This window comes from Thunnus maccoyii, chromosome 16, assembly GCF_910596095.1.
Source record: "Thunnus maccoyii chromosome 16, fThuMac1.1, whole genome shotgun sequence".
Taxonomy (NCBI): domain Eukaryota; kingdom Metazoa; phylum Chordata; class Actinopteri; order Scombriformes; family Scombridae; genus Thunnus; species Thunnus maccoyii.
Window position 1 is genome coordinate 10505404 of NC_056548.1, and position 16513 is coordinate 10521916.

Here is a 16513-nt window from a genome sequence, read left to right on the forward strand (position 1 = left end):
CTTTTGCGCATGTGCAGTTATATGTATGTTAAGGTGAACGTGTGCTTCAATAATGTACTTTAAAGTCATATTAGGGTACGTTGCACACACTGAACAAGAATGGGGGCATTTGTAGAAAACACTCTGTCATCCAAGAGGTGAAAAGCTGTTTCTTTGTTTGTGCGCTTTCATGATAATAATGATGATAATAATAATAATGAATTTGATTTCAAGCACCTTTCGTTTAACCGAATACACTTAACATACGGAAAACACGTAAAAACTACGCTAATGAAACAGCTTGGCTAAAAAGATGGGTCTTAAACTCTGTTTCCAGAGGATTTAAAAGCACTAAAGATCACATCAAATGCTTCTAAAAAGTAGCTCAGCTTTCTTTTTAATTGATATTAGTATTTTTTTTCTCCTTTAGGTAAAAGTCTCATTATTGAAGTTAAAATCTGATTAACAAGGGAGACATAGCCAAGAGCATAAGAACATTGTTACAATAAATGCAATACAGACAACATTTTAAGGCTAAGAAAACTCACACAACAAGAGTATAAATCATATTTAGTTAAGATGTATATTCAGGTATGACTTTCCAAAAATATCTAAATTAAAGTGAGCAAAGTTTTTTACTCAAGTAGATTTCTGATTTACTTATAATCAGTCAAAAATTGGTAATGTACAAATATTTAATGGAGTAGGAAGTTTTCTTGTAACTTTCTTTTCATTAGTCTTTCATTAGGTTATTTTCTCCTGAGGCTTGCAGGGACACTATGTCTTTTTATAAATACCCTTGGCACAGTAATACTTCTGTTTTTTACTCACAACATCACTGACACATGACCTCAACAGGATTTATGGACTAACATATAAATGACCTGGTTTAAACTTCTGAAAGTTGTGAAAGATTTTTTATTGAGAGACAACAACACACATATACAAGGCTCTTCAGTACATTTAATAGATTCTTTTTAATAATTAAATAGCAATATTCAATGCACAACATTTACAGAAATATCGTTGCCAAAGGAGGAGATGTGTGTGTAATTTTGCTTTTCTCTTTTTTGCTCATCTCCTCTTAAATATCATACAACAAAGAACAATTAAGAGATTGTTCTGTGAAATCACAGATAAACAAAGGTATCAGTTTTGCTGATGAGACATAATTTCTAACTTTAGGTCCGTGTATTGTTTTCATGGATAGAATAACAGAGAATGAGAGATGTTCTTGCTGTGAATGCCACTAGCAAGATTGAAGGTCAAAGAAAAGAAATCACAATGATGTCAAAAATGTGCAAAAGTAGCATGTAGAAACAAAATGCAGAAATGTAGATAGTACTCAAGAGGTTTGTTCATTTCTGGTTCAGTGGTTTGGTCTTTTTCATGCCCATCAGGCAGGCAAACACCGTCAGCACCATCTTGGGATTCACCTCCACCAAATCATCAGGCAGCGCGTAGACACGAGCGCCGATCTTGCGGGCCAGTGAGATTGCATACCTGGAAGAGGAAAAGGAAGAGTAAAAAATACAAAGAGGCGGGAAGTCGGACAAAGGCAGTGAAATTGTTTCTAAGCCGCAGGAAGTTAATGATTAAATGTGACTCAACCAGTCGGGACTCTTACTTGGCATTGCTGAGTTTATCTTCATCGTTCAGCATTCCTTTCTCTCCTCTCTTCACCATGTCCCACTTGACAGAACCAGGAGCGATGGCGTCGATCAGGTCAATCACTGGCAGACTGGTGCTGATCAGTTTGTCCTGTGACAGTCAAACAGAGTGTGCATGCAGCCATGTGTTTACACAAATACAATATGCACATACTGTACGTACTCACACACACACACATACCTTGAAGCTGCTGATCTGTGTGTCCTTGCGCTTCTGGCTCAGGGTGGTGTTCACCCAGTTGAGGATGATCTGATCTCCAACCTTCTCTCCGTCGCCCAGATCTGACAAAACCAGCACTGTGTACCTGAAGGAGCAAGCAGGAGAGATAAAGGAACATGTTTTGAGCTTGTGCCACAGCTAAATTGGACTTTCAGCTCAGCAAAATGCAAATTCAGACACTATTGATCAAAAATCAAATACAGTAAAACATGACAAGAATTTCAAATTCACTGAAAATAGACAATTTGTCTTTCGCAAACAATATACTACAACCAGTAAAATGTCCCATAGCCCTGGATGGTGTGTGTACCTCCTCATCAGCTGCCAGACCAGCGCCAGGGTGTGCATACGACTGCCCTCGTTCAAGTTTTCTCCTCCAATGCCGACCAGAGAGAAGTGAGCTACGTCTCTGCCCAGTTCCACAGCATAGTTACAGTTCTCCAGCTGCGATATGTGAAGAAAAGCAATGATACATTCCTTTCATTTTTCCACCAAAAAATGTTTTTTGTGCTCCTCAGGGTTGCATTTCTGTTGTATGTTTGTACCTTCTTCATGTTGGCCCCCAGGACAGGATAAGGGGGGTTGTTGACTTTCTTCCAGTTGACAGGTACATTAACCTTCTCATAAAGCTGCATAATCACCAAACCATCACACAGGTCCCTGTAGAGAACAAACACATAGACAAACTGAAAAAAAAATCTACACATAATACATATCCAGAAAGTTAGATTACAAGTATTTGAGATAACAACAAGGGCACGTTTCTGAGAATTTGAAGTTTTAGCAACCCAGGGATAGTTTACAGGGAAGGTTTACATTATTTATCCAGTTATTTATCTCCTTTAACCTTGACATAAATGTCATATATGTTGAAATACAGAGCCTCATGGTTTTATTTTCGTAAATATCCATTCTGTAGATCACCTTATTTAGTTAATGTTTACCTTGATGATTTATATAATTTAATTAATGGTATTCATTTATGTACACTCATATTTTACAGGCTAATACCATTTTGATTACTTTCAGGCCAACCAATAAATCAATTAGTATAGGATTCAATATTTCCCCACTAGATTCACTTGGACTTGTGATCTCAGCTATTTTAAAATCCTGGCTATAGCTCTGTCACAGACTTTTATCATAAAACTTGGAGATTGCTGTTCTCAAGTCTCAAGTGCTGGTGCAATGTAATGTAGGTATTACAGACAAAATCATTATTTTGTACAAGTTAATGTGCAGTTTTAGAATAAGGTGCTGATATAGAGGCTGTGAAAATATGTGAACAGAATCAGAAATTCTACCAGAAGTACTCAATAATAATAATAATAACCTTTGTTCATGTTGTGCATAAGAACAGATAAAACAATAAATGTACTCACAAGAGCATGTAAAACATACATGATAAATACAAATACATTACAAAAGAAAATATGTAATTAAGAACATTTAAATTGAATAAATAAAAGTAAATGGTGAGCATAAAGCTGAGTTTTATGTTGCACACCTGATTTCCACATTGCCCAGATACTAAGTGCCCTTCTACCCTCTCTTTACTACCCTAAATACTGATTAAACTGGGCAGCCCCCGGGTATAAAAAGGTGCCCGTATAATCCCTGATAAGGTTAGTCACATTGATGTTTGACTAATGACATACCAGTACAGGTGGTTGATATATGGAGAGACGCCAAGAGAGTTGATCCAGTTGCGAAATGTTTTCTCCTCTCTGGACTCACCTGTAAAGACATCATGATACGACAGACAAAATCACGTTTTCTCCCAGCTGTTCCCATGCTGTCAGCTGATAGGAGTGTTTGAAGTTCAGCTATTAGCCTACGTACATTAAATAAAAATTTATGGCTGCCATAGCTTGTCACACCCTGAAACATGTATTTTCTTGGACTTTTTATTGGAATGCGACGTGTATATCTTGCGATCACATGAAGTGTGTGTGTACATGTCAGCATTTTTAAATGAGTTTTGGTTTTGTGTTGATGGAGAAGTACTGAAACAGCCTCAAGGACGTGCAATGAATACAGCTAAAAAGCAAACGAAAGCTTTTGGTCAATGACAAGTGTGTCTCACCCTCTATCTGTGCAGCGTCTATGCTGTTTCCGTTCATCTGAGCCCTCACAGCAGGGTACATGTTGTACAGGTTGGCCACAAACGCCAAGTTGAGTTTGATGTTTCCAGATGTGACATCGTGAGCAGAAACAAACTGTCTGCCATCCAGCCGGGCCGCCTGTTGCAGCATCAGCTCGGCCCTTTGATCCAAATCAGGCTCCTTCACATACACAGACATAGTAAAGACACATAGTCATGCCAGAATTCAAAAGGAAGGTCATTAATCAGAAGATCAGCAAATAACATTTTAAAGTTGAAACAAAAATATATGACACCGTCTACTGCATTATATGCATCATCTAATCACATTTTTCAGCAACTTTCACTCACTTTTAACATTTTCATTAATTTATTAGCTTCTCATTCTCATTTTTCACTCATCAATTTCTCGCTGTAATTTGAAAACTTTACAGAAACAAACTGACTCACATGCAGGCCTCTCATGTCGATTTTGCCGCCCATTTCATACTCTTCTTGGCTAGCTATCTGGTACAACAGGTGGAAATATGCCCGCGAGTCCTACAGTGGTGCAGTACAAGAAGGGGAGAATGAGGGGGGGGGGGGGGGGGGGGGGGGGTTACAAACTGGATGTGACTGTTTGCTTGGATATGTGTGTTTGTGTGTGTAATCCTCAGGGCACCATGATGTCTTCACTGAAGTTGCCTATCGTCTCTGTTCCAGCGTTGTGTAGATGATGGTTGACCCAGCGGAGCAGCAACTCCTCAGGAGAGCGAGACATTAGATGATCCAGCTGTTCTCCATCTGTCATAAGGCCAATTAGACCTATATACATACAGAATGTATAGTGTTAGTTTTGAATAGAAATTCATCAGAGACAGTTTTTAGACTTTGCCACAGTAAAACTCTCCATTAAGGGTAAAGGGCTGGATATCTAACATTTGGAGGTTCCCAACCTATATCACCACCATACATTTGATTGTGTTGGTATCTTGTGTATCTTTTCTGCTTTGTAAATGCATTTATTACTACAAAAATAGGATAGAAGAGAAATGTTGTTGTAACTTGGTTTCTAGCCTGCTTTCAGACCTCTGAATTGCTGAGAACACCTCTGATTTGTAGAGCAAGTTAACAGAATAAATAATATAAATTAAACAAAATAGCAATAGAGTCTGATTACTAGGCTTTGTAAATAACTTTTTCTCATATCTGGTCAAAAATCCAGCACTAAATTACACAAATTGAGCCAAAATGACATAAAAGTAGACACAAGCAAGGCTGTGTCTGATTTATGCTGTTTATACACCCCACACACAAACACATCCTTGCGCTCTGTCTACTGTGAGCACTAATCTGACCATTTCTTCCCCCAATGTCCTCGTCGTATTTCACCCCTGCATTTAAAAGTGTCTCTATTCACCTGAAAAGTTATGCAAGTGAGGAAAGGAGAGGAAACGATCTCTGAAACTGATGCAATAAAATTTGCGAATGTCTATACTCCCTGGTGAAAGTGACAATAAAATAAACATTGCATTATAGCTTGTATTACTATTATATAACAAGTTCACGCTGGAACACAGACGCTAATTAATGAGATGTCATTACATTAAACAACTCTTTTGTAGAGCTCGAGAGTTCACTCTTGACCTTGAAAACAGCAACGTCTACTAAAAATGCACTACGTCAAAACTCCCAGAAGTGCTTAGTTTGATGGAAAGTTTTAACATTTTCAGTTTCCTGAGATCTGAGCAAGGATGATCTGCTGATGAAGATTGTGTTATGATCAAAGGCTTCTCATCAATCAAAGCACAGTACAGTAAGTGAACCTTGAGTACAGGATGTTTTGTCACTGACTCTTCTGTTGATTCAGCTTCAACCTTAAAGCTTGGGTAGGCAACTTATTTTAGAAGCATTTTTTTGGTTATATTTTTTAAAACTCTCTTTACATTCCGACAACAATAAATAAATCAAATTCTCTGACTATAAAAAGAAAAAAATCTGGTATCTGTAGCTGTCGCAGGCGTGTAATAAGTACGTCCGATCATTTCATTCGACCCGCATGAAATGATTGGAAGCGAATTCAAGCAGATAGATGTGACACTTATTACTTTTGTGGGGGACTTCGAACAGGTGAGAGGTGATCCTGTTTACCGTTTACTGTTTACAAAAGGTGGTTGTGCCTTGAGAGGAAGTCGTGTGTGTGAGTCAGTGCAGTGACTGTTGTGTTGCGTGTGCATATGAAGCGTGTTTGTCTGGTGGGAGAGGCTCAGGACAGAGAGGGGAGGGAGGAAGAGCTGCAGGAGGAGGGCTGTATTTTCAAATTCTGGTGGGTTTTTTTTGTCTTTTCCAGATAACTGTCTACCCCAGTTTTAATATTTAGAACATGAACTGCATTTCAACTGCATTACTAGATTAGAAACTCTGTGTGTGTATGTGTGTGTGTGTGTGTGTGTGTGTGTGTGTGTGTGTGTGTGTGTGTGAGAGAGAGACTGTGTGTGTGTGTGTGTGTGTGCTGACCTTCGTTCCTGCTGATTTCTATATCAGCAAAGAGGCCAACCTTGATAATCTGCCAGAAAAGTCCCAGGACCAGATGGGGTTTTCCAGCCATCAGATCATGGGCGTCAATGCTCACCACCGTACAGCCAATTGCTGAGGCTGAGTTCAGGGCGAGGACCAGATTCTCCTATAAACACAAACAAATTGTGTATCAGTGCGTTCATTTTTGCTCAAAGTAAAACTCACTGGGTAAAACTTAATTTTCTTTGTTTGACAAGCTCAGCAAAAACAAAGACTGGGGCCTGAGTCCTCCACATAATGGCTGACTTATTAGCAATAAAATGCTTCACTCAAAACCAGTCAGAAACAAATGGAAAGACTGGAACACCATACTTATATTTTCTTAATTCCTCCAATGAGGGAGCAATTAGCTACAGAATCACACAGAGATAAAAGAGATATGGAAAAAGTGTGCAGTAAAAAGTTAATCTATGACAGTTTCTTTTTTCACAGTCCAGAATTATTGAGCAACCTTACAACTCTTTTGTCTTACAGATTTACACTTATAACTGTTAACATTCATACAGAGAATACTTAGCATTTCATAGCATAGGAATTGTATGTGAAACTGCCAAATAAAACAAAATACATTATGTTTCTAAGTCATATCATTTCCTCTTAACTAGTCTGAGTATACTTGAGTTATACTATAATTGAGTTTCTAGTTCTCTATGACTTCTTATTTAAAAGAATAGTTCGACATATTTACTTTCTTGCAGAGAGTTAGACAAGACGACTATGGATATATAAGGCTACCAGCAGCAGCTGGTTAGCTTAGCTTAGCATAAAGACTGGAGAGAGGGGGAAACAGTTAGTCTGGCACCGTCCAAAGGTAAAAAGAGTGCCTACCAGCAGCTCTACAGCTCACTAGTTAATATGTTAATAAATTGTTTGTTTGATCCATACAAAAACAGGAGTGTAAAATCAAATTCCTGGGGTTTTTGTTGGTTGCCTGGCAACATAACATTGACAACAAGACTCCAGCAACTCACAGCTCCCGTCCAAGAAATAGTACGGCATATAATACCCCATGTAAAACCACAAATTGTTGTTTTTATACTTTTGTACAGATTAAACAAACAAGATATAATGTGTTAACTGGTGAGCCTTAGAGGTGCTGAAAGGTGGATTGCGTTACCTTCAGACAGAGCCAGGCTAGCTGTGTCCTCCTGCTTCCCGTCTTTATGCTAAGCTAAGCAAATCAGCTGCTATGAGAGAGGAATTTAACTCAAAAACTATTCCTTTAATTGATGATACAACTATTACAAATGAAAACAACATATACAAAATACAAATAATACAAAATTAATCCTCCCCTCATTGTGCACATCAGTGTCACAGTGCATTTAATGTGTGTATTTACTAAACTAAAAACACTACCTACTGTCTGAGAAGGGAAATGTTGTTCATTTTAAGTACATATTGCCATGTGAAATAATGGCATTTTAATTTTGCACAAACCCTAACAGTGTGCTTTGGATCATTTTGAAGGACACTTGCATTTTACATTTTTGATTGAGACCTTTCCACTAATGCGATGACTCCTTTATCCTCACGTTACTCACTGTCATTTTGAAGGTGGTAAGTTTCTTAGTGTTGATGACTCTTTCGTCAATCGTGTCAGGTTGAGACATGTTGATCATTTTGCTGAAAGAGAACAAGAATGTCGAGCTGGTGAAACACTGAGTTAGCTTGTGAGCTATTTGCTAAATTTCATGTCCAGAAGTGCGTAATCTCTGACATCACACCATCACTACTTTAATCTTTGTTGCCATGTAAAAGACTATAATGTACTTTGTCTTTCCAACCATATTCCAACAATGAAATATGTTAAGAAGAGTAAACATTAAAATAATTTACATTTACAGATAGGATAACTGTAATCAGTAAAATGGCAGATAAAGGATTCTTCAGGGACCACCCAGATTAGACCTGCTTATCAACCTGCTTATTGAACTTATCAACAAACATATAAAACACACTGTATGGATGTGCACATGGTTATATATGCATTTACTGTAGGCTTGTTTATATGTGTGTGTGTGTGCGTGAGTACAAGTGTGTGTTTGTGTGTGTTACCATAACAGGATGCCATCGCGGGCAGAATTGAAGAGGCTTTCGTCGTCGGGGTTCATGGGAAGAAAATGTTGGCAGTCTGGATCTTTTGCCAAGGATTTGTTGATCCAGTTGACAAATGCCACTTTCTCCTCATCTACACACACACACACACACACACACACACACACACACACACACATACACACTCACACATTAGTATGTATTAGAGCTGAAACGCTTTGCTTAGTTGATTAGTAGATTGACAGAAAATTAACTGGCAACTATTTTGACAACGGATTAGTGATTTTTCAAGCAGAAATTCCAAATACTCTCTGATTCCAGCTTCTCTACTGTAAAGGATTTGATGCTTTTCTTTGTCTTACAGTACCAGTCAAAGGTTATATGACAGTAAATTGAAGATCTGTGGCTGGTCGTCGAACAAAACAAGCAATTTGAAGACTTCATCGTAGGCTCTGGGAGATTGTTTTACTATTTCTGAGGCTTAATAAGCAAAACAATCAATCCATTAATCAAAAAACAAATCTGCAAATTAATTGTTAGTTGCAGCCCAACAATGTATGGTTGAAAACAAAGGAAATCATGCCAGGCCCTACATGTGAAAATTTGATGTCATTCATAGTCATATGTAAAGTAAACAAAATTGATATTAATAGTATATCATTCAATAAACTAAACATCCAATTTTCCGAAATTGACCTTTGAAAAACCCAGCAAGTTGTTTGCTCTGGAGGTGTTTCCAGAATAATCAAAGACTCCTCTAACCATCAGGATGAAAAAAAACGGCGTCCACGGCTTGATAAACAAAGATTTTTTAACCCTTTTTAGAAGTTGCAACTATTTCCCACCCAGGTAACTGGAAATGACATACAGTACATTACTGTCGGATTTTTACAACACAAGAAAAATATAAATGTTGTTTTGTAAGAAAACGTTATAATACAATGTAACATCAGTGTAGTCAAATATAACTGATAATAAAACTTTAAAACTTTGTTTCATGTTGTTCAAATTGAGCGAGGAGATATGTCATTTCCGGCTTCCATCTTTGTTCGGATTAGGAAGGTGCACCTTGGGAAACGGCTTAAAAATCTTGTTTATTGTGCAACAGACAGAATATTTTTTCATCCAGAGGGTTAGAAGATGATTTGGTTAGAAGAAGGTGGTTTTTAAAGATCACTATTTTCTTTTCAGATCCTTAACTTTATGACTGGAATGTAATAGTAATTCATGAGAGGCACAACCTGGAGCTAATTATGAGTATTATTATATATGAACACGTTAGTTTCAGTCATGGATGCAATAATTATGAAACAATTTTTAGCAAACACAAACACACAAAATGCATCTACTCCCCCGCACCAGAGTAGGAGTGCTGTGTTCCCTCGCTGGAGATTCCTGACATTCCTCCAAAGGAGCGGATCCCATCTCTCCTTGTGATGGATTTTCTAAACGTCTCACTGAGCTCCTTACTCTTCAGCTCTTGATAGATCTGAATATGGACAGGCAGTGTTACTCTATACACTATTGGAGAGAAAGAGGCAATCACACATGCATATATCTTTTCACAATCTGTATTCGAACTTACAGAAACAAATTCCTCAAAGCTGATCTTCTCGTCCTTGTTGGTGTCTCCAGCGACGAAGGTCTCTATGATCTCTCGCACCTTGTACCCTGGCAGGGAGAAATTCGCCTCTCTGAACAGCTCCTGAAGCTCAAAGTCACTCACATAGCCGCTGTTATCAATATCTGATATCAAACAGACACACAGAGAAATGCACACACAGATACAGTCAGTCAATTTACTTCACAAATATATTTATATCATTAAATAATGAAACTTATGAGCCGAATATTTATTGGTAAACATAATCTACAGATGATAAAAGCAAGGACAAAAAAAGTCTGGTAATGCTTTATTAACAGGTCTGTAATCTTCTAACAATTCCCTAATAGTTTCCATGTAATTTGGTACTTAATGTAGGGAAAATAAGGACAAGATGATCTGAATGATGATCTGAGACAAATGAAAGAACTGCTCAATATAAACCCATAATAAATCTTCCATTGTTCATTATTTATTATTGGAAGCTTATTACAAGATCCACATTTTGAAATAACAAGATAGCAGACAAGACAAAAAATTTTTTTTCCCTGGACTTTAGGAACACTGTACAAGCCAGACAAATGTAAGCAGACAAATTTTTACATTTTTGCACGTGCGCACTAACTGGCCACCTCCACGATTCCTCTCTCGACTCTTTGGCTTGCAACATCCTAAAATGAAGCAACGTCTATTTATGACCCCTCATCACATGTTATTGCCTCAGTGTGGACAAGAGTCGTGAGTCTCGTTTGAATGATTTTACAGGCCTCAAGAGGACAAAGTATCCAGTTTTTACACATGAAGTAGGCTGAAATTAGAGAAAAGTTAGAAAATTTGTTCACCATATCTTTTCTTTCTCATCCCTTCAATGATCCTGTCACATTTGTCTTCGGACACCTTGGGGAGGACACCTACTCTCAGGTCGCTGCTCTATGTTATGTTAGCAATTAATTGGAATTAACTTGATTGGAAATGTACCAATTAAACACTGTCTCTATTTCCCCTATGAGCGGTATAAAATTACGTAGTCCTTCCCAGGATCCTTCTCATAAATTTACAGTTACATATCAGTTTCTTTGTAGGAAAATATAGGACCAATAAAATAAAGTTTCCAAAAGTATTTTTACACTGGACAAAATCTCTGTCTTACCTCCCTCTGCCTGTTAAACCTACATACAAGGTATTTGTCTATCATAGAGTAATGGGATGATGATACACTGCATTTACTATGTATTGCTTATTATTATCAGCATCTTTTTTAATTATATAGACAATTACCTGATAATATCTGGCAATCTGGGGATAGCGCACACTCTAATTACATAAACTTCATAATCCCAGCAATAAAAATCACTTATATAAGAGTCGTATTTTATGGTTAGCTGTAAAACACTAACTTTGGTCAGAATTCCCATCAATACAATTTTTTCGTTAAGTTAGTTGTGTGTTAGAGAGTGTGCACGGGGTTGTGAAACTGACCGATTTTGTTAAAAGCTTCTCTGAGCTCTTCCAGGCCTTCTCGGGAAATCTGTGTGAAATGATCCATTGTCACTTCTGCTGTGTGTACCTGAAACACACACACACACACACATACACAAACACACACAGACATACCGCTCTGTGTCACAATAGGCACAAAGTAGAAACTGATTTTGTAAGAAAAACAATATATCATCTACATTTGAGATGTAGAGACTTAAAATCATTAAAAGCTCTGAAACCTTGCTCACTAAAGTTTGACAAGCTAGATGTTATAAAGTCAGTGTCAGGTTATTTATTGGAACCTGTCCAGGTAACCTTGTGAGTGTTCACACCAGCAGTGAGCTGAGAACTTACATTTCTCAGCTTTGTGTGAACTATTTACACATATAGGCACATTCACACAACATAGATTTCTCATAAATACTCTGAGATCTTAGCGTTTTCCAGTAAAGTATATTTTGGTTGCTTAAGGTGAACCAAACTGAGACAACAAAGGAAAGGCAGATAGATACCTTCATAAGAGCCTGTGTGTTTCCAGTTAGTCTTGTCCGCTGCCTCTCAGTGCAGATCCCACCGGCCTGGGTACAGCACTGTGGTCTTCCAGAGCTCTGCAATGCTTCAGACCAGTTCAGAGAGGAAGCTGGATCCCTGAGAGGCTAGAGCACTGGTTATCTCGTCTAGGAGGAGTCACTCAGGAGAGGCACAGAATGGACCTTTGGCCTGCCTGGCCCCTGAGACAGGCGTAGTCTGATGGTTAACATTTAACACCTCAGCTGTGTCATCATTTTATTTTCTATAAACTGTCACACCAAACTATCAACCTCTCCCTTTAAACTGGGTGTTCCACCTGCCCTCAAGATCGCAGTCATCCACCCCCCTCCTCAAGAAACCCACCCTGGACCCAGAAGTTCTTGCCAGCTACAGACCTATCTCCAACCTCCCTTCCCTGTTCAAAGTGCTGGAGAAGGTGGTTGCCTCTGAGCCTCAGGAGCACCTTAAACACAACAACCTATTTGAAATATTTCAGTCAGTTTTCAACAACCTGCTGATGCAGGGTCCCCTTCTCTCCTGATCCTCCTTGACCTGAGCAGTGTATTTGACACTGTGGACCACACTGTCCTCTTAGAGCACCTCCTCACCACCCTTGGACCGTTGGACTACACTTAAGTGGTTTCACTCAGAGGATGCAGGTCTAGATGTCACCTGTGGTGTTCCACAAGCATTGCTTCTCGGCCCCATCCTGTTTACCCTCTACATGCTCCCCATTGACTACTGCAATGTGCTCTTCACTGGAATACCTGGCAGGAGTATCCAGAAGCTCCAGTACCTTCACAACAGTGCTGCCAGGATCCTGATGAGGAAACACTAATATTTAACATCAATTCTGTTTTCATCGCACTGCCTCCCTGTCTTTTTCAGGATTGACTACCAAGTTCTGCTACTCACACACACATCGAATCAACTGAATTCGAACCACCGATGTTGCAGATGTTGCAAGGATGCTCCTTAGGCAGATTTGGTAACCATTCGAACAGAGCCAGCCTCACTGTTTCTTCCTGTTTCCAGTTTTTATGCTAAGCTAAGCTAAAGCTGTTCTGGCTGTAGCTTCTTATTTAGCTGACAGATATGAGAGTGGTATCAACATTCAATAAATGTATTTCCCAAAATGCTGAACTATTCCTTTATAGCATTTACTTGGTAGAGTGTTATAGCACCTGTACTCAGACTATGAGGGCTGCCTATGAGGATCAGTTCAGGGCGGAAATTTCCAACAGTCATCAGTTGAAGAGGGCATTTCAATTGATAAATATACAACATATAAGTAAATATGAAACAATAAATCCTAACTTACACTGTTGTCCACCTTGCTGCACATATAGCATTTGAGAAGGAGCACTTCTACTGTCTGTCATGACGTCTTCTGTCACAGGTTTTTAAACAGACCATGGTCACATTTTGCATTTCTGTCGCACATGTTTAAAACATGAGGCCTGTGTTTGCTTGCACAGCTTGCCTCACTGCTACACAATGCCCTGTAACCTGAGGCACGGAGCCAAATGCATCACTTAAATGAAACTGCCCCACTTCACAACAACAGCGCCGCTCCACTGCAGCACTCAATACACAGCAGTGCTTTACAACAGTAGCAGACTATGCTCTTTTCGTGTTTTTCAGACTGTTTCCATTTACTTTTAGTTTAATTCATGATGCTTGTTCTAAAATCAGTGTCACCTGTCTGTTTAGGTCAGAAAATATAGAGGCAACATCTTTCCATTGCCAATTGTGCAGCAAACTTCACCTGTGTTTGAGAGTTGTGAAATTGTAAGAAAAGAGAGAGTAAGGAGCTTACATTTAGTTCCAGGAAAGCTGAAGGGTTTATAGTCCAGAATACTGCTGAGGAGTCACAAGGGCTGGTCCAAAGTAGAAAAGAAGCTTGCTGAGGGCTACTTCTGGGCCCCTTTCTTCCTTATTCTCCTTTTCACTTCTTTCCTTTTTTATCAACCTTTTTCTCTCTCTTACCTCCCCTTCTCTTATCTTTTTTTACCTGTCAACCTCTCTTTTCACCTCTGCCACTCCTCATAAAGTCCCATAATAACTCTAAAATAAGACACAGAACTGCTTGAAATGTTTCCCTCTTTGCTCCAAGACAAACATACTGAAGACATTTTCATACCTGATCACTACGCAGTCATATCTGAGTTTTTCCTGTGAATCCACAAGGCCCGCGGCTTCCATCTTTCTGTCTCCGGTTCAGGTCTTTTCTTCCTCAGACACCTGATCAGCACAGTTTCACTCTGTGAAAGGTGCTCTCCGGTTACTCTCTCCTCCTAACCGCCGGTCTCAGGCAAGCGTTTCACCTCCGGCTCTTGATGTACCAGCCATAGCTTTGGTTTCGGCCCCTGAGCCAGGATCAGTCGTTGGTGTAAAAGCGTAACGGCCAAAGACTTTCTCATAAGCCTCCTGCATTATTCACCGGCACCTAAGAGCTCATGCGCAGGAAGGTGAATAGAGTGAAAACCATACAGACATACAGAATTACAGAGACCATAGAGAACATAAAATTGTCTAAATTCACATGTAGAGTTTTACTAGTGCAGGTATATTTACTCTCAATTTTCAATAACCAAAAATAGGAAATCTAGATGTTCACTGACCAAATGTGAAAAATATGGGATGAAATACACGAGGAAGAGACCCTAAGAGTAAAACATAACCTTCTTTTAAAACTCTTGTTCTCTATTCTTGATCCATTTGTCATCATTTCATCTTCAAAAGTTAAAAGTTAGGTTTAGTTTTTTTAAGCCTGTCTTAAAACAACGTATGAAAGACGTACACAAAACATTTACTTCATTATACTCTATGTCTTCCATTTGTATTATAAATTTTTACTGTCATAGTATCTGGAACTGAAATGAAGAATACTCCACCCCTATATCAGCCTGCATGTCCATGTTTGGTTGAGCCTGTGATGATTCGCTCATGTGTAATGTGAAGTCATGTCCACTCAGAGGCAGTGCTGGCTTGATCTGACATCTGAGGCTGAGCTGCTCAGCTGCTGGAGTACAGAGGATCTTCCTGTTTTTGTTAGAAAAGTGGACCAGTATAGTGAAGGTCATCCTGCTGCTGACATGTTGCAGCTTAAATTGCAGCAGAGAGGACATGTGTTTTATATACTAAGATGACATTTCTGAAAATAAATAAACATCAGGCTCTGCAAATCCTGTAGTGTATGTGTTGCATTGTAAACCTGATCACCAGAGGGAAACAATCACTACCTTGTATCCAGTGGTGGAGGAAGTATTCAAATCCTTTATGCATTATCACTCGAGTAACAATACCACGTTCTAAAAATATCCTGTAACAAGTAAAAGCCAGACACACAGGGTGAGGCAGTTAGTTTGTGGTATGATTAATTTCAAATTTGTTGATTTAAAGTATTAATACTTGCCACTAAAGCACATTATGAAGGGAAATGATACAGGCCTTACACCTGCATCACACTATTGAGGACTACAGAGAAGCCCTAAATTGAAATTTAGCTTGAAGACCTTTATTAATTTATATATAATGCCACTAACCACTAACTAATTACTAATACATCCACAAAGCACCGAATGTCCTAGTTTGTTGCCATTTTCCTGTTACATTATTAAAGTTAAGTAGCATTTTGTGCTTACATGTTAGACATTCCTAAAGTAATTAGTATTAAATCAGCAAACCGTAAAGCCAGATTACAACAGTTTATTGCACAGACAGTGAGAGGAATGGATGTCCAGGAAATAGACCTCCAGCCCCTCTTGTGACACTTTTTTTTTCAAAAATTCAAGGCAATTCTGCAGGTATAGTTAAATATAGGCCTCGTAGGTTTTCAGCTTTTGCATTTTCATACACTAAGCAGGAGTCAGCAATTAGGTTCTACCATGGGCCAGTTTTTTTTTTTTTTTTTCATTGGGTACCATTAAGTAGGAACACAGGCCTATGTGTTTTGTTTATTTTTTTCTTTTAATTCATTTAAAAATAAATATATTTTCTGAAAAGTGTAATTTAAAGAGTACCATTATTGTTAATTATCAATTCTAGATTAGTCTCCTACCAGGTGTTATTGTTGTTCTTACTGATTTTTGTGATTTTGCCCATCACAATAATCACTGAAAAGAGAAAGGGAGAGAAGATGTAACGGATGTTTAAATGGTAACCCTATTTACGAAGGTCTCGCGAGATTTGTAGACGTTTATTCATTGTGCGCGTAATTCGTCATTGTACAAAACAATTATGTTTTTATGATGTGACAACGCTGAGGTAAAGGTCTGGTTGGGTTTGGGCACAAAAACACTTGGTTA

The 16513-nt window shown here is 38.6% G+C and overlaps 1 protein-coding gene across 2 annotated transcripts; it reads right to left on the bottom strand.

Moving 5' to 3' along the window:
* Positions 1–792: 792 nt before the first annotated feature.
* LOC121881452 (plastin-1-like) lies at positions 793–16511 on the bottom strand. 2 transcript variants are annotated; one of them, XM_042389214.1, is made up of 19 exons: positions 16267–16511; positions 15449–15528; positions 14347–15248; positions 12185–12403; positions 11670–11757; positions 10173–10333; positions 9947–10076; positions 8588–8720; positions 8074–8155; positions 6470–6635; positions 4635–4777; positions 4424–4513; positions 3956–4154; positions 3528–3606; positions 2415–2529; positions 2180–2313; positions 1831–1954; positions 1607–1740; positions 793–1482 (listed from the first exon to the last, which is right to left on the bottom strand). In XM_042389214.1, the coding sequence occupies exons 4-19, from the start codon at positions 12188–12190 to the stop codon at positions 1338–1340; spliced, it is 1929 nt and encodes a 642-aa protein (XP_042245148.1). In that variant the 5' UTR covers positions 12191–12403; positions 14347–15248; positions 15449–15528; positions 16267–16511; the 3' UTR covers positions 793–1337. The 2 variants fall into 2 exon arrangements, with proteins under 2 accessions (XP_042245148.1, XP_042245149.1); XM_042389215.1 differs by lacking the exon at positions 16267–16511 and having other exon boundaries at positions 15449–15539.
* Between the last annotated feature and the right edge of the window lie 2 nt (positions 16512–16513).

Coding starts and splice junctions, on each gene's coding strand:
- LOC121881452 (XM_042389214.1), bottom strand. Junction 4,778..6,469: donor AGAAATCAGCAGGAACGAAG/GTCAGCACACAC, acceptor GTATGTATATAG/GTCTAATTGGCCTTATGACA. Junction 1,955..2,179: donor GTCTGGCAGCTGATGAGGAG/GTACACACACCA, acceptor TTGCTCCTTCAG/GTACACAGTGCTGGTTTTGT.